Source organism: Primulina eburnea, chromosome 9 (genome assembly GCF_022965805.1).
Source record: "Primulina eburnea isolate SZY01 chromosome 9, ASM2296580v1, whole genome shotgun sequence".
NCBI lineage: Eukaryota > Viridiplantae > Streptophyta > Magnoliopsida > Lamiales > Gesneriaceae > Primulina > Primulina eburnea.
In genome coordinates, this window is record NC_133109.1 from 34,645,822 (window position 1) to 34,670,628 (window position 24,807).

The 24,807-nt window shown below is 33.2% G+C and overlaps 4 protein-coding genes across 7 annotated transcripts; 1 reads left to right on the plus strand and 3 right to left on the minus strand.

Moving 5' to 3' along the window:
* The first annotated feature begins 5,191 nt into the window (after positions 1-5,191).
* LOC140842026 (probable receptor-like protein kinase At2g42960) lies at positions 5,192-8,602 on the plus strand. Its single transcript, XM_073209821.1, has 8 exons — positions 5,192-5,508; positions 5,837-6,496; positions 6,844-6,948; positions 7,065-7,187; positions 7,266-7,436; positions 7,552-7,681; positions 7,930-8,142; positions 8,262-8,602. The coding sequence occupies exons 2-8, from the start codon at positions 5,838-5,840 to the stop codon at positions 8,334-8,336; spliced, it is 1,476 nt and encodes a 491-aa protein (XP_073065922.1). The 5' UTR covers positions 5,192-5,508; position 5,837; the 3' UTR covers positions 8,337-8,602.
* Positions 8,603-8,819: 217 nt separating this feature from the next.
* On the minus strand, positions 8,820-13,428 carry LOC140842027 (uncharacterized). 4 transcript variants are annotated; one of them, XM_073209824.1, is made up of 9 exons: positions 13,277-13,428; positions 12,776-12,956; positions 11,850-12,045; positions 11,161-11,331; positions 10,958-11,074; positions 9,972-10,169; positions 9,841-9,900; positions 9,652-9,750; positions 8,820-9,141 (listed from the first exon to the last, which is right to left on the minus strand). In XM_073209824.1, exons 2-9 carry the CDS (start codon positions 12,835-12,837, stop codon positions 9,049-9,051), a joined length of 996 nt encoding a protein of 331 aa, XP_073065925.1. In that variant the 5' UTR covers positions 12,838-12,956; positions 13,277-13,428; the 3' UTR covers positions 8,820-9,048. The 4 variants fall into 4 exon arrangements, with proteins under 4 accessions (XP_073065925.1, XP_073065923.1, XP_073065926.1 ...); XM_073209822.1 differs by having other exon boundaries at positions 12,701-12,956; XM_073209825.1 differs by having other exon boundaries at positions 12,776-12,870; positions 13,277-13,421.
* Positions 13,429-13,996: 568 nt separating this feature from the next.
* On the minus strand, positions 13,997-16,751 carry LOC140842028 (S-adenosylmethionine synthase 5-like). The gene is made up of 2 exons (XM_073209826.1): positions 16,600-16,751; positions 13,997-15,489 (listed from the first exon to the last, which is right to left on the minus strand). Exon 2 carries the CDS (start codon positions 15,478-15,480, stop codon positions 14,299-14,301), a length of 1,182 nt encoding a protein of 393 aa, XP_073065927.1. The 5' UTR covers positions 15,481-15,489; positions 16,600-16,751; the 3' UTR covers positions 13,997-14,298.
* A 3,098-nt stretch (positions 16,752-19,849) lies between these two features.
* Positions 19,850-24,310, minus strand: LOC140842033 (ATP-citrate synthase alpha chain protein 2-like). Its single transcript, XM_073209834.1, is given in 13 exon segments — positions 19,850-20,187; positions 20,780-20,896; positions 20,979-21,095; positions 21,176-21,277; positions 21,377-21,472; positions 21,729-21,758; positions 21,760-21,811; positions 21,905-22,019; positions 22,272-22,323; positions 22,664-22,744; positions 22,843-22,997; positions 23,072-23,258; positions 24,042-24,310. Coding segments are annotated over 13 exon segments (1,275 nt in total). The 5' UTR covers positions 24,141-24,310; the 3' UTR covers positions 19,850-20,115.
* Positions 24,311-24,807: the final 497 nt, after the last annotated feature.

Below are 24,807 nucleotides of genomic sequence, written 5' to 3' on the forward strand. Positions count from 1 at the left end.
CACCAAGTGCTCGTATTTCCATCCAAGATCTATTTGGATGACATGTTCATTTTATTTAATTATTTTTTTTATTTTTAAAAACATAAATTCGCAACTAAGCATTGAACATTTTCAAGTACTTAGTTTTACTTGCGAAATATCTAATTTCAGTTTTAAAAATACTTGATTTGGTAAATGAGATACCTCGAATAGGTATTAAAATACTGGATATTCGAATATGTAATTCAAATTCACCAAATGCTCGTATTTCCATCCAATATCCATTTGGATGACATGTTCATTTCATTTAATTATTTTTTATTTTTAAAAAAACAATTTTGCAATTACGCATTGAGCTTTTCCAAGTACTTAGTTTTATTTGCGAAATATCTAATTTCAGTTTTAAAATACTTGATTTGGTAATTGAGATACTCATAAAAGTTAATAAAATACTAGATATTCTAGTAGGCAATGTAAGTTCACCAAATGCTCTCATTTCCATCCAAGATGCATTTGGGTGACATGTACATTTCATTTAAATATTTTTTTATTTTTAAAAGAAAAACAAATCCACAACTAAGCATTGAACTTTTTGAAGTACTTATTTTTACTTGCGAAATACCTAATTTCAATTTTAAAATACTTGATTTAGTAAATGAAATACTCAGAATGAATATTAAAATACTGAATATTCGAATATGCAATGTTAGTTCACCAAATGCTCGCATTTCCATTCAAGATGTATTTGGATGACATGTTCATTTCATTTAATTATTTTTTTATTGTAAAAAAAAAACAAATTCGTAACTAAGCATTGAATTTTTTCAAATATTTACTTTTACATGCGAAATACCTAATTTCAATTTTAAAATACTTGATTTGATAAATGAGATACTCATAATGGGTATTAAAATAATGGATATTCGAATATGCAACGTAAGTTCACCAAGTATTGGTCTTACCTCGAAAGATGCATTTGGACGACATATCCTTCTCATGTGATATCTGTTTTGTAAAAAAAAAAAAATTCGTAACTAAGTATTGAATTTTTTCAAATACTTACTTTTATTTGCGAAATACCTAATTTCAATTTTAAAATACTTAATTTGATAAATGAGATACTCATAATGGTATTAAAATACTGGATATTCGAATATGCAATGTAAATTCACCAATTATTGATCTTTTCTCGAAAGATGCATTTGGACGACATATCATTCTCATGTGATGTCTATTTTGTAAAAAAAAATATCAAATTCTCAACTAAGCATGAACCTTTTAAAGCACTTAGTTTACTTGATAAGTACCTAATTTCAGTTTTAAAATACTTGATTTCATAAATGAGATACTCAGAATAGGTAATAAAATACTGGATATTTCTAATATTCATCATGATGAAATTTCAATGCAATTGAAATTTTAACAAATACATTGTTCATCACTCCTCATGAAATAAAAATAACAATTTATTTCGGTATACAAAGAAAGAACTTACTTTTACTCCGGGACAAGTATGCTACTATATTTTTGTTAAAAGTAAGTGCTTATTTTGATCTACAAACAAGCTTAATTTGATCTACAAACAACTTATTCTTACTCCACGATTAGTAATGAACTGTGTTCATTTCTTTAAATGACATGAATAAGTATTTTAATAAATCTTAGTTGGAAAAACCAACCATGACTGAATTTAAGTTGCATATTCAAATATCCAGTATTATATCACATATTATGAGTATCTCATTTACCAAATCAAGTATTTTAAAATTAAAATTAGGTATTTCGCAAGTAAATTTAAGTACTTCAAAATGTTCAATGCTTAGTGATCGAGCAAATCTTTTATTGTAAAATTCTTAGTAAAAATTAATAATATTCAAGCTCAAAATAATCGCAAGTGCACGATATCAAGTAATAATATAGTGTACAAGAGTATGATTATCGTTCCTTTAAGTACTGTATTTCTCAATTATTATTCTCATTTATTCAATTTTTAGCAGCGATACTTCAGATGATTGTTTACTACTACAATTATTAAATAAAAACTCAATGAAATGGTTCAAGGATTAAATGATGAAATAAATAAGCTAGAATGATTGATTAAAGTTCAATGAGAAATGAATTTGTTGAGAATCTCGGTTCACCTACCCCTCGCTAATCTACTTAATTCGTTCGACAATGATCTATTCTTTCGAAGAGATTTCCTATCCAATTGAACATGCCCTCTCAAGCTATGTCAAACTAATTCAACTCAATGAAGTAACTAAATCTCTTTAATTATTTATCAAGGGTGAATTGCATGTCGTTTTATTTCGACCTACTGGACTATGACTATCAACGGGTATCCGACTTTATATTTCTATGTAAATTGTAAATTCACGGATTATGCTACTCGTTCCTATCAGATGCTATTCTCTCGAAGAACATTGCCTGGAATCTTCAAATATTCGCTTCAAGCCTATTTTTCTCTTTCAAAGCTTTGTAGCTGCTGAAAAGTCTTTGAACATGTCATCCAAATGCATCTTAGAAGGAAATTCGAGCACTTGGTGAACTTACGTTGCATATTCGAATATCCAGTGTTTTAAAACTCATTATGAGTATCTCATTTTCAAATCAAGTATTTTAAAACTGAAATTAGGTATTTCACAAGTAAAACTAAGTACTTGAAAAAGTTCAATGCTTAGTTGCAAATTTGTTTTTTTACAATAAAAAAAATTAAATTAAATGAATATGTCATCCAAATATAGCTTGGATAGAAATGCGAGCACTTGGTAAACTTACATTGTATATTCGAATATTCAGTATTTTAATACGCATTCTGAGTATCTCATTTACCAAATCAAGTATTTTAAAATTGAAAATAGTTATTTCGCAAATAAAAGTAAGTACTTTAAAATGTTCTATACTTAGTTGCGATTTTTTTAAATAAAGAAAATAATTAAATGAAATGAACATGTCATCCAAATGCATCTTGGATGGAAATGCGAGCACTTGGTGAACTTACGTTGCATATTCGAATATCCAGTATTTTAATACCTATTCTGAGTATCTCAATTGCCAAATCAAATATTTTAAAATTGAAATTAGGTATTTCACAAGTAAAACTAAGTATTGAAAAAGTTCAATGCTTAGTTACAAATTTGTTTTTTAACAATAAAAAAAATAATTAAATGAAATAAACATATCATCCAAATGCATCTTGGATGAAAATGCGAGCATTTGGTGAACTTACATTACATATTTTAATATCCAGTATTTTAATACTCATTCTGAGTATTTCATTTACCAAATCAAGTATTTTAACATTGAAATTAAGTATTTCGCAAGTAAAACTAAGTACTTGAAAAAGTTCAATGCTTAGTTGCAAATTTGTTTTTTAAATAAAAAAATATTTAAATGAAATGTACATGTCATCCAAATGCATCTTGAATGGACATGCCAGCACTTTGTGAACTTACATTGCCTACTAAAATATCCAGTATTTTATTAACTTTTATGGGTATCTCAATCATCAAATCAAGTATTTTAAAATTGAAATTATGTATTTCGCGAATAAAAGTAAATACTTCTAAATGTTCAATGCTTAGTTGCGAATTTGTTTTTGTTTTTTAAATAAAGAAAATAATTAAATGAAATGAACATGTCATCCAAATGCATATTGGATGAAAATGCGAGCATTTGGTGAACTTACGTTGCATATTTGAATATATAGTATTTTAATACACATTCTGAGTATCTCATTTACCAAATAAAATATTTTAAAACTGAAATTAGGTATTTCACAAGTAAAACTAAGTACTTGAAAAACTTCAATGCTTAGTTGCAATTTGTTTTTTAACAGTAAAAAATAATTAAATGAAATGAACGTGTCATCCAAATGCATCTTTGATGGAAATGAGAGCATTTGGTTAACTTGCGTTGTATATTCAAATATCCAGTATTTTAATACACATTCTGAGTATTTAATTTACTAAATTAAGTATTTTAAAATTTAAATTAATTATTTCGTAAGTAAAACTAAGTATTTCAAAAAGTTCAATTCTTAGTTGTGAATTTATTTTTTTAAATAAAAAAATATTTAAATTAAATATACATATCATCCAAATGCTTCGGTCATGAGTGGAAAGAGAAGACAACAAACAAAAATATGTATTTATATAATTTTTTTTATTAATTATAAGGGTAAAAAGGTAAAAATGCATAAAACATGTACTAAAAACTAAGTTTGTCTTTTGTCAGGTATTAAAATAGAAAAAAAAAACTGATAGGTACTGAATCTTAAGTAAATCATGTGCAGATGTATTTTTTTTCAAATTGCCCTTAATTTAATAAGCTCATTAATTAAAAAAAAAAAAAAACTTGTCCCGTTAACTTTTTCTAAAATGGCCTACAAAAGCAAGTGGACTGAGATTGGAATTGAATTGAATAGTCAAATGTGCGTGTGGCTCCACATTCACAGCTGGAAAAACACCCGGCCCCAGCCTCACACCCCTCTTTCCAAATTCCTATCTTTTATTTATTTTTTATTTTGAAGAATATATATTTATTATTATTATTATTATTGAACATATATTTATATATACATTTATTAAATTTGTGAGGCTTATTGTATCCATTATTAATTGGAATGTGAATATCATGTGTTGACTATATTCTCAATTGTCGGTAATTTTGAAATCGCACTAACATCTCCGAGATTGTCTCCGAATTCAAAATAAAAATATATAATGTTCGGTATGAAAATATAAAAATAGTTATACTCTATCTGTAACATCGACTCAATCCAATTTTCGTTGGTCTGAAAAAGTATGAGATTTGATTTTTTTTTTATTATACATAAAATTATAAAATCTTTGTTTATTCGGAATAAATTATGATGTCTGTTAACAATCCGTTTGCGCACAGTTAAAGTCGGTTGTGTGTGACAAAAAATCAGTCATTATCTCTCACTGGAACTGTGTTTCTTGAAAATCAGATTTCCCTTTACCATGTTTGAGTGATTGACCAGAGTTGATATTTTATTCACTTCTTGAAAATGAAACCGATCCATTTAATTCTAATAAGTAAACGATGAGTTATGAAACCGAGTTTTTTTCAAACTAAATGTAATTATATTTATTTATTTACATTTATATTAATATTTATAGGATGGCATTTCTGTTGACCCACCACTGATAATTCTAGCCTTGATTTCCCAGTGTTATATATATCGTATATATGTGTATATAGATAATAATTTATGTTCATGCTCCTTACCGGAAACCACCACTAAAAACAATTATGAATCCATTAATGGCACATTGATCATTATCATCACCATTTAGCATTCTCCAAGCTTCGGCTTTTCTTGGATTTTCCATTTGAGAGAGAGCTGTTTCTTGGCAAAGTTTAGATTTTTGGGAGTGGAGATTATATTTGAGCTTCTCTGGAGTTGAGTCTCCTTCTTTTTTAAGTCCGAGGCAATGTTATGGTGATGGGGTTTTCAAGATCCTGGCTTTGAAGGTTACTCGGGCGTATACAGTTCCAAGAAAGGTAAAGCTTTTGAAAAGTCCACTTTTTGTTCTTGTAGTTATTATTTTTATTTTTTAAAGACATTTTACTGGTGTATGTTCAAGTGTAGTGTATTTTTTTATGCTATGAACGATGGTGTACATTTTCTTGGATCGTATGAGCATTTTGTTCTAGTTATGATCAGTATTTAAACCTTCATTTTTGTTATCTTCACAAGAAATGTTCGGCTTATTCAAATCTCAAAATATAGTCTCCCTTTCTTCCTCAAATATGCAAAATTTGTTAGAGAAATGTCAATTTTTGTGTGTTTCTTGTGCTAAACTCTGCTTGTCTTTTCAACACCCTAGAGGATGGCTTCCGGTCTTGATGCACAACTCTTGAAGAGTTCCAGCTTTTTCGGACTCAAGGTGTGGCAAATTATTGGAATCATAGTCGGCGTGTTTATTGTGGCTATCCTCCTCGTGTTGACATTTTATCTCACCAAAAGAAAGAAATCAAGAAGAGCTCAAGACAAGCTCCCTCTAAGCCAAATACCTACCGTTTCGAAGGAAATTAAAGAAGTGCAAGTAGAACAAGTGTCAGCGGATGAATTTGTTCCACGTGATGGAATTCGTCTCACCATTCATGACAAGTCAAGCAGCAAAGAATCTGATCCAGTTTTCGTCCATTTAGCAATGCCAAAAGTAAAAAATGCAGATAACAGCAGTCATTCTGATTCATTCCTTAACATGGATAAAGATTATCGTGGGTCAGAGTTGGGAGAAGAAGGGAATTCGGGGACGTTCAAACCTTCTTCATCGAACCCAATTACTGCTCCTTCACCTTTAAGTGGTCTACCTGAGTTTTCTCATTTGGGTTGGGGGCATTGGTTTACTTTACGAGATCTTGAACTAGCGACGAACAAATTTTCAAAGGAAAATGTTATTGGAGAGGGTGGATATGGAGTAGTTTACAAAGGACAGCTTATGAACAGCTCCCCGGTAGCTGTCAAAAAGCTTCTAAATAATCTGTGAGTTTCAACTGACGATATTCTACATTATGATATATTTAGTGGGCAGTCTTGCAGAACAATTGCCTGTCCAGTAGTCTTGTGTGGCCGTCTATGTAGTGCAGCCATCGAAACATGGTGTTTGAATAGCTGTATGCTTTAAAAGTTTTGCATTTGACCGTAATCACCAAGTGTAATTTTTAGTCTCATGGCATGCACTCATCATGTACAAATGGTATGAGTTGCAAATTGGTCTTTGTACCTGAATCATTAGTTATTTTCTTTAGTAAAATGGTAGTCGCTCTTCGATATATTTAGTTTTCATTAAGTTGTGTGAACATTAATATGTTTTTGTTTTTCATGTGCAGGGGTCAAGCAGAAAAAGAATTTAAAGTAGAGGTTGAGGCCATCGGTAATGTGCGTCATAAAAATCTGGTTCGACTTTTGGGATACTGTATTGAAGGAACTCATAGGTATTATTTCAGTGGCATCAAATTTTGTTAAGTTTGTGTGGTTGTAATTTGGATAACATAGCCAACAGAATAGTTCCTTTCTACTTTGAATTTGTAAACTTAATCTTATCTTCAAGGATGCTAGTTTACGAGTATGTAAACAACGGCAATTTGGAGCAATGGCTTCATGGAGCTATGCGTCACCATGGATTTCTTACTTGGGAGGCGAGGATGAAGATTCTTCTCGGCACAGCTAAAGGGTAAGATAGCCAAGCTGCTTTTAGCCTTTTCCTTTTCAATCATGTTAGGTCTCACAGCAAGTGATATGTATGCTGCAGTCTTGCGTACTTGCATGAAGCGATTGAGCCCAAAGTTGTCCATCGAGATATAAAGTCGAGCAATATACTAGTTGATGAAGACTTTAATGCCAAGGTATCTGATTTTGGTCTGGCTAAACTACTTGGTGATGGTAAAAGTCACATCACAACTCGAGTCATGGGTACCTTTGGGTTAGTTCTTTTTTTCCATTTTCTTTGTGATAGCAGCTGAAATATTTCTAGATTGTACGTAAAAATGGAGATTGATGTAAGAACCATCCTCATCCACTTGTCCATTACTATTCAGATACGTGGCTCCTGAATACGCCAACACTGGACTTCTAAACGAAAAGAGTGATGTGTATAGCTTTGGCGTCGTACTATTAGAAGCCATCACTGGAAGGGATCCGATTGACTATGGACGTCCTGCTCCAGAGGTACTACTTCGAGTGTTACAAATAGAAGAGTGTAATATATATTTGTAGAATTTTTTTCTAATCATCGAGTCATCAGAATCTTGACAAGATCAAGTATGATCCGGGTAACATGTGAACCATTATAGACAAGTCCCCTTTGACACTTAGATATATTACTCTTCAGCAACTCTTATCGGCGTATTTTGGTTTTGTTTTGTCTTACACATCCTAGTATAATTCAAAGTGTGTGAAACTGCCGACATTCACAGGTTAATATGATTGACTGGTTGAAAATGATGGTTGGAAGTAGGCGCTCAGAGGAAGTGGTGGATTCAAAAATCGACACGAGGCCACCAACTCGAGCCCTCAAAAGGGCTCTTCTGACTGCTTTGAGATGTGTAGATCCAGATTCTGGCAAGAGACCGAGGATGAGCCAGGTTGTTCGAATGCTCGAATCAGAGGAATATCCTATACCAAGAGAGGTCAGTGTTCCAATTCTTCAATGTATATATTAGGTTGTTGACATCAAAGTTATTCTTCTTACGACAGATTAAAAGTAAAGAACCATGGTTTGATTCTTATGATAAAGTAAATGTAATAGGATCGAAGGCACCGAAGAACTCGAGAAAGTGGCGTAGAAATTGATTCTCAGCCGGAGAAAACTATCCAGCGATAGATAAAAAGAAGAGATCGAAGTAGTTATATCGAACGTGCACTGATGGGATACTGGTAATTTTTTAGCCATTCAACAATTTTGGAAGAAATGAGACTAGAAACGTGTAATGGTTTGGTCATTGGAGTTTCTTAATACAATAATGTTAACATGCAATACATTGATAAGATGTGCTCAAGAGAGGAGTTATGTGATAGTTTCCAGAAAACAGTTCATTTCTTCAAGAAAATGGTATATAAATTTTGTGTGTGCACGCACGCATATGTACTCATGAAACCACCTCACACAAGTTTTTGACTTTTATATATTATTAAAATTAGGTTTCAAAAGGTCAGATTTTATTTAATGCTAGCTCTTGCCTATTAAATTGTCCATAACGTGAAAAGTTGAATGTTTCTTTAAATTTGAATACGACACAATCAGACGACTTATTGGGCAGCCTGGTTCCATTTCATACAGGAAAGTTAGGTCGTAGGTCCTTAAATGTTTCACCAACAAAAATAATAGAATGCTACATATTTTAGCGTAATTTTGCCCACAAATATTTTTCACATGTCTTAAAACAAGTTGATCGAAAAATGTAATAACTAATTTTCAAAAAAGAAAAAAAATTAATTACGTACGTAATTTTTTAGATTTGTTTTAACAAAAAGATAAAACAATATTCACAAATTTGCTCTGCTCAATTGAAGTCGGGTGGTGCAAAGGAAAGTATTCAAGATGACTGCAGTTTCTGCTTAATACGATCCGATAGCTTCCCGTTTTGTTTCTCATATTCTTCTTTCAACTCTTCCAAGCTCTTGGACACCTAAATATCATTCGATTGTGAATGCAAACAAAGCAATAGATTCAACGGTTGCATATGGTTAATCAATAAAAATGAACAAAAGAAAGTATTTCGGGCTTGTGTGTTTGTGTGTTTTTCTGTTATTTTTGTCTCAAGAGTATTGAGGTAATAACCATGAAAAATTAGCAGAAAATCCTAAAAACTAGCAGTCAAACTAACGCTGACGACAGCCACACTGGTGACTCTTTCACCTACCCATACGTGTGCACCTTGATCTAACCTATTCTGCGAACTTGGTCATGTTATTGACACCAACACGATCATAGCCTTTTTCATATCATCAGGTTCTTACCAAAAGCACCAATGTTAAATCATAAATTTAACAAGAGGGCTCAAACTCCTACAGACTATCCTATCAAGTGGCAAGGCATTTCGAGCTCAATAGTCGCTCCAAATTTTTGTGAACCACCCATTGTAGGACAAATAAACCAAGACAAATTTCTTCACACTTTTGCAAGGGAGAAAACGAACCTTAATTGGGAAGGCCATTGGGAGTAACATATCAGGATTCATGGCAGCCTCAGGAAAGTTGCGTAATGCATGTATTATTTTTTCAAAAGGCAACTTTACCTGTTGAAACAAGAAAAATTCTTTGAGATAAGCCACCAAAAAGCATCGGAACTTAGAAGAATTCAAGATATGATGGCAATGTGATTTCACCAAATCGTCATGGCAGTATTTCAGCAGAGCCAAACCAACTTTAAAGACAATGACTACACCCTGAGGAAAAAGAACAATTTAGAATGTGTAAGGATGAAAGTAAAAAATTAAAGCACGTCGCAACAACTAACCTCATAGAGAAAGACATCCCAAATCCTAAGAGCCAAATGGAATGGAAATGAGTATGAAAAAACAGTTATGAACCACTGGCTTGCATACATACTCGGATTTATCATTTCTTCAGCAAAATGCTCTCCCAACTTTGGCAAGTGCAGTTTCACCAAATTGTTGAACTGAAATAGATATTGCTGTACAAGAGGCAACCCTACCTGAACATTTCAAAATCTTCTTCATAGTTTCAAGTTTGAAAAAAATGCACAAGCTATGAAGCATAGATGCAATATTATTCTACTGGCATTTGATCACAATAAAACCGTGTCAATGACAGTTCCACAAGAGATGTGTAAGAAATTCAACAAAAATCAGGTATCATAATTTTACAGAAGCTGTTATATTGTGAAATAATGCATCGACTGTGAACCTCGAACTTTCAACTCCTAATATAAAATGTTAACGGCACCTAAAGTGTGACTTTAGTCAAAATTAAAAGTGTTACTCTTGGCATTATTTGCTGATCATTTCCTGTTACATCGCATTAATAAAATCAACTAAGAGTATCAGCGATTCTTTTAGTAGAATCATGCCAGGGCTAGCCATATATATCCTTTCACACAAGGAACCCCCGGAATATTGATAGTAATAAGGTGGCAATTTTCTCTGTGCAGAGCAAATTGTTTAAAGGTTTCTACCTTTCACAAGGTAGTAATTTTATTACCAACGCTTAGAAACTATACGAGCTAAGCACAAACCACATAAAAGTTTGTTGCCGTGATGGGCTCTCATATATTTGAATTGGTTTAAAGCGAAACTGTTCACACATACAGATCTAAAGTTAGTATAGCATTCGAAGTGATAAGTTTAAATGCCATTCTATGGATTTACATTATTTCATCATCATATTTCATGTAGATGTTTTGCACGTCATCAAGTTGCAATAATATTAAAAACTAAGCACACTCTAAATCAAATTGCAGGAAATCATCAATTAAAACTGCACCAGGTACATTCCTTCCATCGGAGCATGAACAGCTCCTTTCAAGAGAGCAACCAGCAACCAAAATGCATCTTCTTCACTCATATAAAGGAGCAATAAACCTGCCACAAATCCCATGCCCTGAAACCAACAGAATTTTAATATGAATAGTTGGTAGGAAATTAGTTAATTGTAAAATAAATAATCGATTTATATATATAATACACCTGCACATATCCAACATCTCTGTCATATACAGAATACGCCTTCAGAACATTGTAAAGAGATCTTTGACCTGGACCATGTCTTTGCTGGAAGAAAACATGTGAAGGAAATGTACGAGAAATATCTCGAATGATATCTAGCTCGGAAGCAGATGTCTCATAGATGACTAGTTGCTGCAGAGAAACATAAGAACAAAAATAAGGAAACGTGGTAACATTGTTTTATGTTGGGTCAACACCTACAAAGAAATTTGTTCCTACATATGACCTCACGAAATCACAGCTAATTAGTTATAATGAGTGAAAGGAGAAATAAGGCAAAAAATTTCAAATCCAACAATTCCAATATCATCTAAATCGATCTCCCCCAAGATTTTTTCACCGCAAATGAAAGCCACATAACAGATTGATCCACATAGACAGATAAATGGGTTTCAAAAGCTCTAAGTACATAACCGAAAAAAAGTGTCATATTCGCAAACTTATGGGACTTCAGAGTAGATTAAACCAACTCAAACAAGTACAAAACAGGTTCTTAACAGACAAAACTGCAACAGTTAAACAAATTACTTCATTTTGAGATGAAACCACAACCGTTGTTACTATCAATTCCACGTAACAAACAAAATAAAATGTTTCATTACATGGGCACCTTTCCCATGCAATTTTGACATAAACAACAAAATGGTTACCTCATAGACTCCCGGATTCAAGAGCAAGAGGTCACGACTGCCAGAGATTAACTGCCAGACAAGTCCTCTTAGGCAATCAGGAATACCTTTCCTTATTCTCCTTTTCACAACTTGTGGTTTTCTCCTCACATAATGCTTCCAATCACTTCCTCCAACTCCGATCATTTTTCTCCATTTTCTAATTCTTCTTTCATCCCTGAGAATCCCATAATGATGTGATTTCATTATGAAAGCCTACCCTTGTTTTAACAAGAAAAAATATTTTGGAACAAAAACCCGAACAATTTATTTCTGAAATGATCATTCAGGTCAAATGACTTGGGTCTTACCAATCATTCAGAATTTTGTAACAAAAACCCTAACAATTTATTTATAAAGCGGAGGCCGGAAGGGTACAAAAATGTCAGCATATTAATTTTTTTTGCATTTGATAATTTTTGTGTAAAGAAATATATTATTTTATTAGGATATGATACTTATATGTTAGGATATTTTTTAGCTTTTTAATCACTCTGCTACATTCCCCCTAAACTGATCGACAGTTTAGGGGAAAGCTTTATCATATAAAGTCAGGAAAGATGAAATACTTTACCCTCAAGCAAAAACAGCAACCATACATTTGTGGTGATAATTATAGAGCTAAAATTGAATCTTTTGTAAAGATATGGAAAAACACCAAGAATTGCAGTCAATAAATCATGGTATTAGTCATCAAAATCATCAGAGCAATCAAATGCAGGATAATATTTGGCATGGGATCTAAACGCATAAAAGCTAAGGCAATATGAATATGTTACATTGAAGTAAGAAAATCAATACGGCAAATTACTAACTTCCTAAATAATGCACACCTCTCATGCTCAAAAGCTGATATGCTTATCGTTAAACCATCAGGGGAGTTATTTTCCTGCTTCAAAAATCCAAACCTGTCAACTTTAGGAAGCACCACCGGTCCAGCATCGTAGTCATCCACTCTATTCTTGTCCATCCTACAGTCTCCTTAAAATCCAGGCCCTAAACTCTGAGATGAAAATATATTACTTTCCGCCACATTGCTGTGCAGTCTCCAATTTCTAAATTACCGTTCGATACAAAATCCAGAATTTACTGAAACAAAACATAAAATTGCATATGTTCACCATAATCAAACAACGGAAATCACCCCGCGCGATCATTCAAATTGATTTCTAATGCGTGTAAATTCTAGGAATTACACCGAGTAATAGTTAAAAACCTATACTTACACATACCGATATCAATTAAATGGGGTATCAAAGGAGAAGCGTTACACCACATTGAAACAAAGACAGAATAAAATTTTCACAGGACAAAGCAAAGATTTCTCCGACTAGCATAGAAATATGACAACTTTTTAAAAGAAATCAAATGATGTTCAAAATATTAAATTCAGCACTAGGAAAAAAAACCTGCAGCAATCGTAAGACATGATCCAAACAGCTCGAATTTCCGATCATTTCTCCTTAGGAGAAGAAATAGATTTTTCCCGATGGTTAATTTTCTCCCTTTTTTATTGGAAACTTCAGACATCTGGCCAAATATGTTGTCATTATCAATACACCTGTATATGTTGAAAGTCCAGCTTATATATAATATGATACTATACTATACCATGTTGATATTTGATTTATTTACAAAATTTAATATTTTATTGATATAATATAATTATATATTAAATAAATATTTTTATAAATACTTTAACAGTTTAAGTTCGAATTTATGCTCGATTCGTTTTGTTTGCAAAAAGATATGATGTGAGTTAAATGTTGATGATATATGCGAAACATTTGTTTCAGAATCGTGATTCATGGCTAATGCGGGTGGTGTGACCCAAATCAGACGACAGAGTTGCTGTCTCAAACATAAATTGACCAATAAGCTAAGCATCATATTCTTCAAAAATTTGATATTTTTCAAACGGGTTGGATTCTGGATTCCCTGATAAATCTTCTTCTCGAGAAAAAGCTCACTTCTTTCACTGCTCTTGAGTTTCCGACAAAATAGGAATCTCATAGTTTTGGGAAAAGATTGCTTTATTCTCTCATCTTTGAGGCCGACAACAGTCCACATTGTCACACAGATTGAAGTAAAAAATAGTTCATGCTAATTGTGTATAAAGCCAATAATCAGAACGGCAAAACAACAACAATTCATTGATCAACTGAAGAACACTAACTTTATTCTCACACGACTAATTTTAATACATCATCTTTGTAGTAGACGACACACAGATTCCTTAAATGCTATATTATAGTATCCTAGTCTTCATAGACTTTATCAGAATTTCCAAACCAAACAAACTACTGACCATGGGCGAACATGTAAAAATTAAAATAGACGGGGACGACAATAGAACAAAAGTTTCGGCGAAAGACTAGCAGCAGACGACGGTATATATTTGTTCAGAACTTGTAAGCAACATATAAAAGCTTCAGTTTTTGCTCTTGTCCCATTTGAGGGGCTTAACAACTTCCCAGGTAAAGTCCGGGTCATCTCTTCCAAAGTGGCCATACGCCGCTGTTTTCAAGAACCTTCCGCCGCTGCCTCTCTTCAAATCCAAGTTGATGGAGATCATGCCAGGCCTGAAATCAAAGCTTTCTTTCACAATCTGCAAGATTTCCTTATCTGGGATTTTACCCGTACCGTAACTGTCCACAAAAACAGACAACGGCTCAGGCACGCCAATGGCATATGAGACCTGTACAATGCATCTACGAGCCAGGCCATTGGCTACGATACTTTTGGCAGCCTGTCGAACTATGTATGCACCACTTCGATCGACCTTAGTTGGGTCCTTTCCAGAGAAGGCGCCTCCACCATGTGCACCCCAGCCGCCATAGGTGTCAATAATGATTTTACGACCAGTGAGACCAGCATCACCATGAGGCCCACCAATGACAAACCGGCCTGAAGGGTTGAGGTGGAAAATTGTCTTCTCGTCTAGGTATTTCTCAGGGATGACGGGCTTGATGACATGCTCCTTGAGATCCTTGGCGATCTCATCGTTTGTGACAGTTTCATCATGTTGAGTTGAGATGAGAACCGTGTGTACCCTAATCGGAACCATGGCACCATTTTCATTGTTGTACTCAACAGTTACTTGAGTCTTGCCATCAGGTCGCAACCAAGGACAAGTGCCATCTTTTCGAACTTCTGTGAGTCGAGCACCTAATTTTGTAGCAAGCACATGGCTGAGAGGCATGTACTCGGGGGTTTCATCAGTTGCATAGCCAAACATATGTCCCTGGTCACCAGCACCGATCTCTTCAGGGCGTTTGGTCAGGTGTCCATGAACACCTTGAGCAATATCTGGGCTTTGTTGCTCGATATTAACCAGGACCTTGCACTTGTCGGCATCGAGACCAACATCATCGGATATGAATCCAATGTTACGGCACGTGGTGCGAACAATCTTCTCGTAGTTTATATTGCCCTTTGTCGTGATCTCACCAAAGACCATCACCATGTTTGTCTTGGTACAGGTTTCACAAGCAACTTTGCTGTCCGGATCTTGTTCTAGGCAGGCATCCAATACTGCATCAGATATCTGATCACAGAGCTTGTCGGGGTGGCCCTCGTTCACGGATTCGGATGTAAATAGGAAGGTGTCCATTCCCCCAATCTTCAACGATAAAACACAAATAACTTGTACGGTTTTTCAATTAATAAGATACAAACGTAGATAAGACAAAACAAAATAACTTTCAAAGTTTTTTCAAATTAATTAAAAATTTGTGAATGTCAGGAGATGGTTACAAACAGTGTTCCAAGTCAAAAACAAGATACAAATCTGAGAGTTTGTCAACGCCAAAAAATGTCACTATGAACCAAAATCCAAAGAATTCTACATTAACACTGACGTGTTCAAGAATAAAAAGGATCCCTTAAACGAAGCCACAGTTTTTGTAATTTTAGGCTGTTGCATCAAAGATAAGAACCTGCTTTAACAAGTTTTTAAGCAGAATGAATACAAGAATATTTTCTTTTCACCAAGTGAAGCATAATGAAGAATCAAATTCCGAACATCAACAAGAATATAGTGATTAAAAATCAAGAATCTCCTCATAGTGAAAATTCTTCTCTAAACCAATAAGCAGAGCACATCAAGAATAGATATGAAAATTGAAAGAAACAAAAATTTCAACTTAAGGATCAAACTGAAATGAAACAAGATCATGCAAACTAAAAACATGAGGAAATTCACCAAGAACATGATGCAGCAATAAAAGCTGCTATCTTTTAGAAGCAAAAACCAGCTCAGATCTTTCGTATTTCACACTTTATGACAAAATCATAACCCCAGATATTGAGAAATGCAAAGACGTTATCCAGATCCTACAGATCATGAACGGATCCCAAATTTTGTAGCAGATCTGGGATAAGAGAAGTCATGTAAGAAGGTCAAATCTTGGTGATACAATCATCTATACAATCGAAAAAATTCAAATAGTTAGCAGCTTAAAACTTATCAATACTGACTTCAACAAACAACATAATCAGTCAAGAAACAATTTCAGAAGCACACACTAGAATCTACAGCACAAGGAGGCAAAAACATAAAAAAAACCCATGAACAAAAAACCTACGTAAATGCTAAAACCAGACATAAAAACCAAAGATTTGCTAAGCTTCAGAACAGCAGCATTACATTACACCACACCCAAGAATAGAAACCTTGATAAATGCAAAAAACCAGACGAAGAAGCCAAAGATTTGCTAAAAATCCAAGTACCTTCGCAGATTACGCTTGCTGCCGACAAAAGGGGTGTATATCCTATAGCTATGGGGTACTACACCAAATGCTTGCGAGTCTTGAAGAGGCGAGAAAGTGGGTTATTTATAGATGGAAGAGACGGTGAACTGTACAGTTAAATCTATGGTGGGAGACTGTATTATGGGATTCTGAACCGTCCGGATATGTGATCCAACGGTGGAGACTGATCGCAGTCGTTGAGAGAGTGACATTGGCTTGTTTGGCGGAGGTTTAGTGACTCAAGTTTACAATAATGTTTAGATATTATTTAATATCTATTTTGAGTGTTTCATGTAGCCGTCTCACAATGGAGGGTACATTATCCAATAAAAGTAAACTCTTACATAAAAAAAGCAAAAACTTGTGAGACGTTCACGGGCGTGAGACGATCTTTATTTGGATCATATAAAGAGTATTACTTTTTATAAGTATTACTTTTAATTAAATGTGAATGAGTAGGGTGACCCTCTCCATATTTATAATCGTGAACGTTCACATAGACTTCAAAAAAATTTATAGATAACCAATAGAGATCGCAAATACGAGTGTCACATAAGTTTTTGCCTATATTTTTATCCATGACATCATTTAAAATAGGTTAGATTTTATCGAGTATCCTTTATCATGATATTCCAGGTTGAGGCATGATTTAAATAATATAATATGATATTGTTTGATATAAAAGATAAGACAAAGAAATATATATAAAGATGATAAATCAATAAATAAATATATATATATATATAAAATAAATAAATGTTGACTGAGGATAAAAAAAAAATAGAATATAATATAGTACGTAAATTATTTTTAACATAAAAGTTGGTGGGAATGGGATTTTGCATTTGGAATCACATTCACCAACCCATCAAAGCCTCCGCCTCACGTTTTTCTTTTCATCTTTTGGCGTCCATGAAAAAATATTATTTTTTTAAATTATTCAGCTCACGTTGTTTACTTTCTCTCTAGTTGATTTCGACCTATTTTCTCTTCGGAACAAAATTATTAGTAGATATTTAACAATAAACACTACACTGATTTATAATTATATAAATAGTATTAAGTCTTATATCTTATTTAATTTTTTAGAATATTTATCGAATCAAATACCAAAAAATATTTTACATAATATATAATGTTTAAATAATATATTATCCACACACAAACATAAATCGTTTAATTACTAAGTATATAACAAATATAAACAAATAATAGTTATGGCACGACCTATGCTTTATTACTGTTTTTTATTTGCCTATTTCAAGAATATAATATAAAATGAGTTTGAATATTTAATATGAAAACAATATGACAAAAATTTGTGTGAGACGGTCTCACATGTAATATTTTGTGAGACATGTCTCTTATTTGGGTCATCCATGAACAAATATTACTTTTTATTGTGAATATCGATATAGTTGACTCGTCTCACATATAAAATTCGTGAGACCGTCTCACAAGATACCTACTCAAAAAATATTACTTTAACCAAGTTTTACGTTAGGTAACCAGGATAAAAATAATTATTTTTGGAGATATATTTGAAAATATGATATATCTTATTTGATAGATAAAATCAAATAACAAATAGTTGTAGCTAGCACCATATTTTTGTTTCTGAAATAATCGGGAAATTAATTAAGCTCATACAACAAACCTCAAAGTTAATATATTCAGATAATTATAGTATGCTAGCTAAAAGTTCGGCATCTAGACACGTAATTTGCATCGTGTAGTAAATTAAATTAGCTATAAATTTAAATTAGGTTATATGATATCCGTGAGTCAAGATTAATATTAATCTCATTTAATTATAAAGATGGTCCCGAGACTATGCTAATACCAGTCCGCCGACACTAATTTTACTTGATTATTACTATATATAACAACAAAAATAATATGTGCATGCCATGCCATTTTACAATTATGTCAATTCATTTTTTTAATGCAAATTAATAATCGATCTCATTTTCTCACATAACACATGCTAAATTTGCATCTTCATTAATCATACCATCGACGCCTAATTAATTGCAAGACGTATAAATTTGGCTTATTGTTTACCAGGTGTGCAGGGTATCATGAGCATCGCCTACATGGCGGTGCATGATCGATCAGCTTTTGTTTTAAAAAAAACAAAACAAAAAATTTTGTGTGGTTGTGGGCGTGCCACGTAGGCAGGCGCCCACAGATGTGCATATATATACACACACGACTCCGGAACTAGCAAAAATTTGTTACTCCAATTCTATTGTTCATTGCTGTTATTTTCTTGCTGGAACAACATTGACCGTGAGAAGATGATGTCATTTAACGTGCGATATATTTTTTTTTATTTTTAAAGAAAACAATACCAGCATGCATGATAATTAATTAAAGTCAGCAGTTTGCATCACTTAAATTCTACACCAATTTAAATGTAATAATACATGACAGTTGACACCTTATATATAATTCATATATTAGTGGATCTCATGTGAGACCAGTCTCGCAGATCATAATCTGTGAGATGGGTCAATCCTACCCATATTCACACGTGAATACGATCCGTGAGACCGTCTCACACAAATTTTTTACCATCATATATTATGGATAGCAAGTCACCAAATTGTGTTGTCGAGTGGTGCTGAATTCAGAGAGGAGCAATATGAGATATGGAATTCCATGTTAATTATATGATATAATCAAAACATTATTCATTTATACATAATTTAATATAAATCTAAAAAACACATGTACAATTTTTTTATATATAAATTTCTTTCATTCAAAAAAATAAAGGCTAAAAAAGGGACGAATCGAAACCAATACAGAATTCTAAAAGTATAACTAAAACATATAATTTTGTCTCTTTTATGACGAAGTAGATGACCTGTTGAGAAAAGTTGGCATTCCTGGGAGCATGAAGCATGCTTTGTCACCAGTCACCACAAGGTTTTGTCTGTATTGTATTATTAATAATCACAGCAATTGCTATAGGTAACTACTACTAGCTAGTGCTACTTTTAAAAAAAGTAAAAATTAGAATTGATTATTACACAACAAGATACCAAATTTGATTATGTTAACCTATTTATATAAAAAAGGATTAGGGATATCAGTTATCTACTATTATGTTATTCTGTCAAATAATGTCATCTAAAGAATACATATCCTTTCTTCATAGTAATTCTTTGTTCCACCCAAATTCAACCATTATTAATTGTAATAGAAGAACACGTAACACATCTTGTTACACCACGAAACAAAATCCAATGCTAGATAGCAAATAAGCCAATATTATTGTCTGCATCCCCTCAAGTAATAAATTATCATGCCAGAAAATCGAACTGGATTCAGGTTCTGAAAAAAAACACAAACAGAGAGAGAGAGAGGTGACAAACAAGCAAGCAATCCAGCCAATGCTTTTAGGACAATTCATCTACTGCTCAAATTGGAATTCTGAAACCGAATAATCCTAATGGATGTCTTGAAAATGAGAATGCAAGGTTTGATCTATGCAGTGGACATGACACAATCAATTGCCTGCTTGCAAATACCAGTCATTGTTGCCTCAGGTCCGTAAACCTGCACACATAGATGAAATTCATGTTACTCGGGGGTCCAGATTTAAAAACTCGACTAAGATAACTTCACGCGTTTTTAAAAAAAAATGATCTATAAAATTAAAGAATATCCTTTAAATTCATCTGTAAGCGAACGAAAACATAATCAGAAGTAAATACACGAATATTTCAGGACTATGAAATTTTGACTTAGGAAGCTAATTTGAGGGAGTGTTTGCCTCGCTTATAAAGTCTTTGATACTACTTAGAAGGTGTGACTGAACTTGTCAAAAAGCATTAAAATGTTTATAAAATTTAAGGTCCTATAAGATTGCAAAATTGGATTTCGCAAGCTTAAAAACCTTGTTAAAAAGTGATGAGAGATCAAATAAGTATGAATTTCAACCTTTTTTGTGATCATTATTCCGACCCATCGAAATCAGAAAGATGATCAATTCAATTTCATCCAGACAAACATAAAATAAAGATAACATAGTTGTTAGATTCCAATCCCAATTCATTAGAATTAACTTCCTTAGAGCAAATTCACATGCTTATACATGAACCTAAAACAAACTAAATGCAGCTTATACAGAACCGACGACAACTTTTACCTCAATTGGAACTCCCAGTTCTTCTCCCAAAGCCCTCATTCTAGCCAAACCAGTCTGGTAGTTCGGACCACCTCTACGAACATAAATGTGCATTCTCGATGCCTGCAACTTGGATTCCTACTCAGTTGAAACAAAAAAGAATGTGAAGTCTTGCATGTAAGTAAGACTATCCAAATGCATCAAAATAGTTGAATTAAACCTTCTCCTTGAGTGCCCGAATAATTCCATTGAAAGTAGCAGCAACATCTGTAAAGTTTGCTATCCCTCCCCCAATAAGAAGAGCTCTTTTACGGCCATCAGGGTTTGCTGTGGCACACTGGGGGAGCAGCAAGGGGAAAAAAAGAGAGATGAGGGAAGTCAGAATGAAAATTTTAGATTTTAAGCTCAAGATCTTACGTCAATCACCACTCTGGCATATTGCAAAACCTCTTCTTCGTTTGGAGCTCCACTGTACTCGGCATAATTACCTAGCTCAGATGCATAGCCCAAATCCCCAACCTTTCGACAAATAATAGAGAACAGAAAAAGAGTTATCAACTTTAAACAAAACTTTTTTGTTAGGCAGGTATAGTCACATGAACAGATATGGAAACTTACTGTATCGGCATATATTACACTTGCACCACCTCCAGCTACCATCGTCCAGATACGTCCTTCCGGGTTCAAGACAGTAAATTTCAATGATGCACTGGTCTGTAACATGATACAAATGAATAAATAAGATGTTAACAAGGTATTGATGAAGTATTTCAATAGATGTGATCTCTACTAAACATTCAAAACAAATGAATCATACAGAATGTTGCAACTATAAAAAAAAATAAAAAGTAAAATGTCCATTTTCCTAATATAATAAAAGGAAAAAATATTGCATTAGTAGACAAGCTTTCGAGTAATGGAGCAATCAAAATCAACAAAATTCACAATACATAGAGTACTGGGTACTTACTTTTTCATCTAATGTGTGAATGAAGCTTTCATGTTGGACTTAATACACGTCCAAAAGGCAGGGGAAACTCGATATCGCCCCATCTGAAAACAAAATAATTGCATAGAAGGCAAGAAAACGAATATCAAAAGCAGAAATAACCTTTCCACACATGTAAAACAACTACGGAGTCATACTTTTTAAAGTTTTTGAAGGCAGCAGTATCATCCAGCTCTCCTCTCATGTCGAGTGGATATGGCTCCCCATTTACGAGGGTAAATGGATTCAGCTCAAGAAAACTAAAATCCAGATCTGGGGTCAATGGAGTACATCAAATGTGAAGTTAGAAAGACAATATACTCAATTTGGGACTCATCGAACACATAAGTGCAACACAATTTTTTAAGAAAAAGTTAAGCATTTCTCTTTCTTCCAAAATCTTTATTTTGCTTCCAGAAAGAGAAAAAAGATGCTCCATTTTCACTCTTTCCATCATCTAATTTCAAGGAAAAGAAAAAATAAAAAATTAAGAAAAATAATTCATGGTTGTCAAAGATTATTTACCTTGGAAAACAGAAAAAACGCCAATTATAAAGTCGCCTATCTTCCCTCTGACCTGAATTGATAACAAAAAATTAGTATGCCGTGAGGGAGAAAGGTAAAATTCTACAGTGATTTCTGCATATTAAATAGAGTTAATTGCAACTCACCATCTTTCAAAAATTGAGTAGTTAAAACTTAAAGCTACTCTGATAAAACTATTTCTCATAATTCTTTTTTTTTTAATTCTAAATCTATTAACCCATTCTCTCTCTAGACCAGTTTTCTACTCGAATCCGCCGGAACTGATATAGAGACAACAAAGAACATCTGGGATTTACAGATAAAAAAATATCTGGAATATGAACTAGCGACACTCAGGTAGAAACAGCAAAATAAGTCAATAAAAAGCTTACCTCTAATGGAAGTGTAGCAATTAGTGGAGCGCATGCCTCCAAGGTCATTGGTTTTTCAGTGGGAAGATATATTGTCTTAACCTGCAGAACCAAATAAAGAATCAATCCTAGTTTCTCCAAAAAAAATATTAATGCAACAACATCAAAAGGAGGTATTATCAACATTGTGCAACTTTTACCTTGTCCCAGTTCTCTTCAATTTCGATACCTCCACATTCTGAGAAGCTAATGCTACATCCTAACCTTTCAGACACGATGGACAGGTAATATTCTTGATCATGAGGGACAAAAGGCTCAACAATGAATGTAGTTATGGGAGCTTTGCAGCCACCCAGTTTCAACCTAGGAAGAATAAATTTCAACGTCTGTATGACCAAAAATTAACAGTTAAGAGCCATAGGTTAAAATTTTCGGTCACCTCAACACCAAGGCGTGCTTTCACAAATTCAGCAACTTCAGCAAGATTTAAGTTCAAAGCTACCAGGCCACTCTTCCCACGCTTCCCAAATAACATGTCAGGTTTTACAACCAACTTTGTGGACGATAGCCATGGTTCTTTGTTGGTTAAATCGGTAAATTCCGTCGATTGAGTCACCTAAGGACATTATTTCGTGACAGAAATAGCAGCTCTGATCATATTTATGCTGAAACCTCTATTAAATTTACCAAGCATCCCGTTAAATTTCAATGACAACTACATATGCAATAAAATAGATTCCACATAAAAATTACAAGGACTTGGAATAATAATAACATGAACAAACTATATTTTGTCAAAACGAAAAATAATAAATAACGAGGAATTTTTTGTCTTCTCAATTTAAACTAGTAGAAGTGGGATCTAAAACTGAGGTTTCAAACTCACACATATCTATCTTGTCATTAATATTGATTTCAAGTGATTGAAACTCTTTCATAAGACTTGTAAAACAGTTTCAAAATATTTGATCAAAGTAATACACATGGAGAAGCAGTGAGATCAAAGGATAACCAGCCATTGTTAAGAAGGGAGATTGCCATTAAAAATAATGCCTAGAACATAATCAGCCACTCAGAAATAAATATATATGAGAAGAATTAATTTCCCTGAAAAAAAATTTAACAGACTGACGACACAATTCTGGCTAAGCAGTTGATCAAACGGGATAAAAGAGAAAAAAGAAAAGCTACCTCAAAACACGAAAACTAAAAAACTCTAAGAATCAGACGGAGATCCAAAAACCCAAATCAAATAAAGAGAACGGTTAAATGGACGGATTAAAAACATTCCCACGGAAAACTGACGTCACAGACAGAATCATCACATTGCGAAACATCACGTGGAATCATAATATCAACAAACCGAACAAAAAGTAGCAAAACTAAAACGAATTCATGCCTGAGAAGAACGGATCTGGAGATCAAACCCAGATAATCTTTTCAAATGCTCCTTGAGCAGCCTCTTGGAATCGTACTCTCTGATCTTCTTCCTCGCCATATTTCTTGTTCCAATCCTGTTCCAAAGCTAAAAAATTATAAATGAGAATTGCATAAATTGGTTGTTGAAAAAGGAATTTGATGAGCTTTGGGCAAAAGGATGAAATTTGGTGCAGTGCGTATGTACGAGTGAGTGGATGGGCATTCAAAATGGTGGTTGGGCGATTCGAACAATAATCGGACACTTTTTGTATAAATATAATAAAATAAGATATAAAATAAAAATGTTTTTTGGGCAATTTTATTATAATGCTAAATATTATTCTAGTTGTTATTATTTAAATAAAATTCTAATAATATCTTCTTCTTTTTGTGGTCGATCGTTATTTACAGCATTTTCCATAAACGAGAGTATAAAAACAATATTATTAATTCAGATATAAACCGAAATAGTTTATTTTAATTTGGTTCACTTTTTCGGTTTCTAATGAGAAATTTGGAATTTTCGATTTTGTAAAAAAATATTTGGTTCTCTTAGGGGAAAAACCATTTTAAAACAAAATTTCATTTTAAAAAATATAATATAAAAACACTGACTTTTATTAAGAAACTTGGTTTATTTGGTTTAACCAATATTTTTAAAAAATTAACCAAAACCAAACCAAAAAATCCGATAGTGTCTATGAGAGCAGAAGAAAGATGAAAGCCATTGACATAGCAGAGCAGCT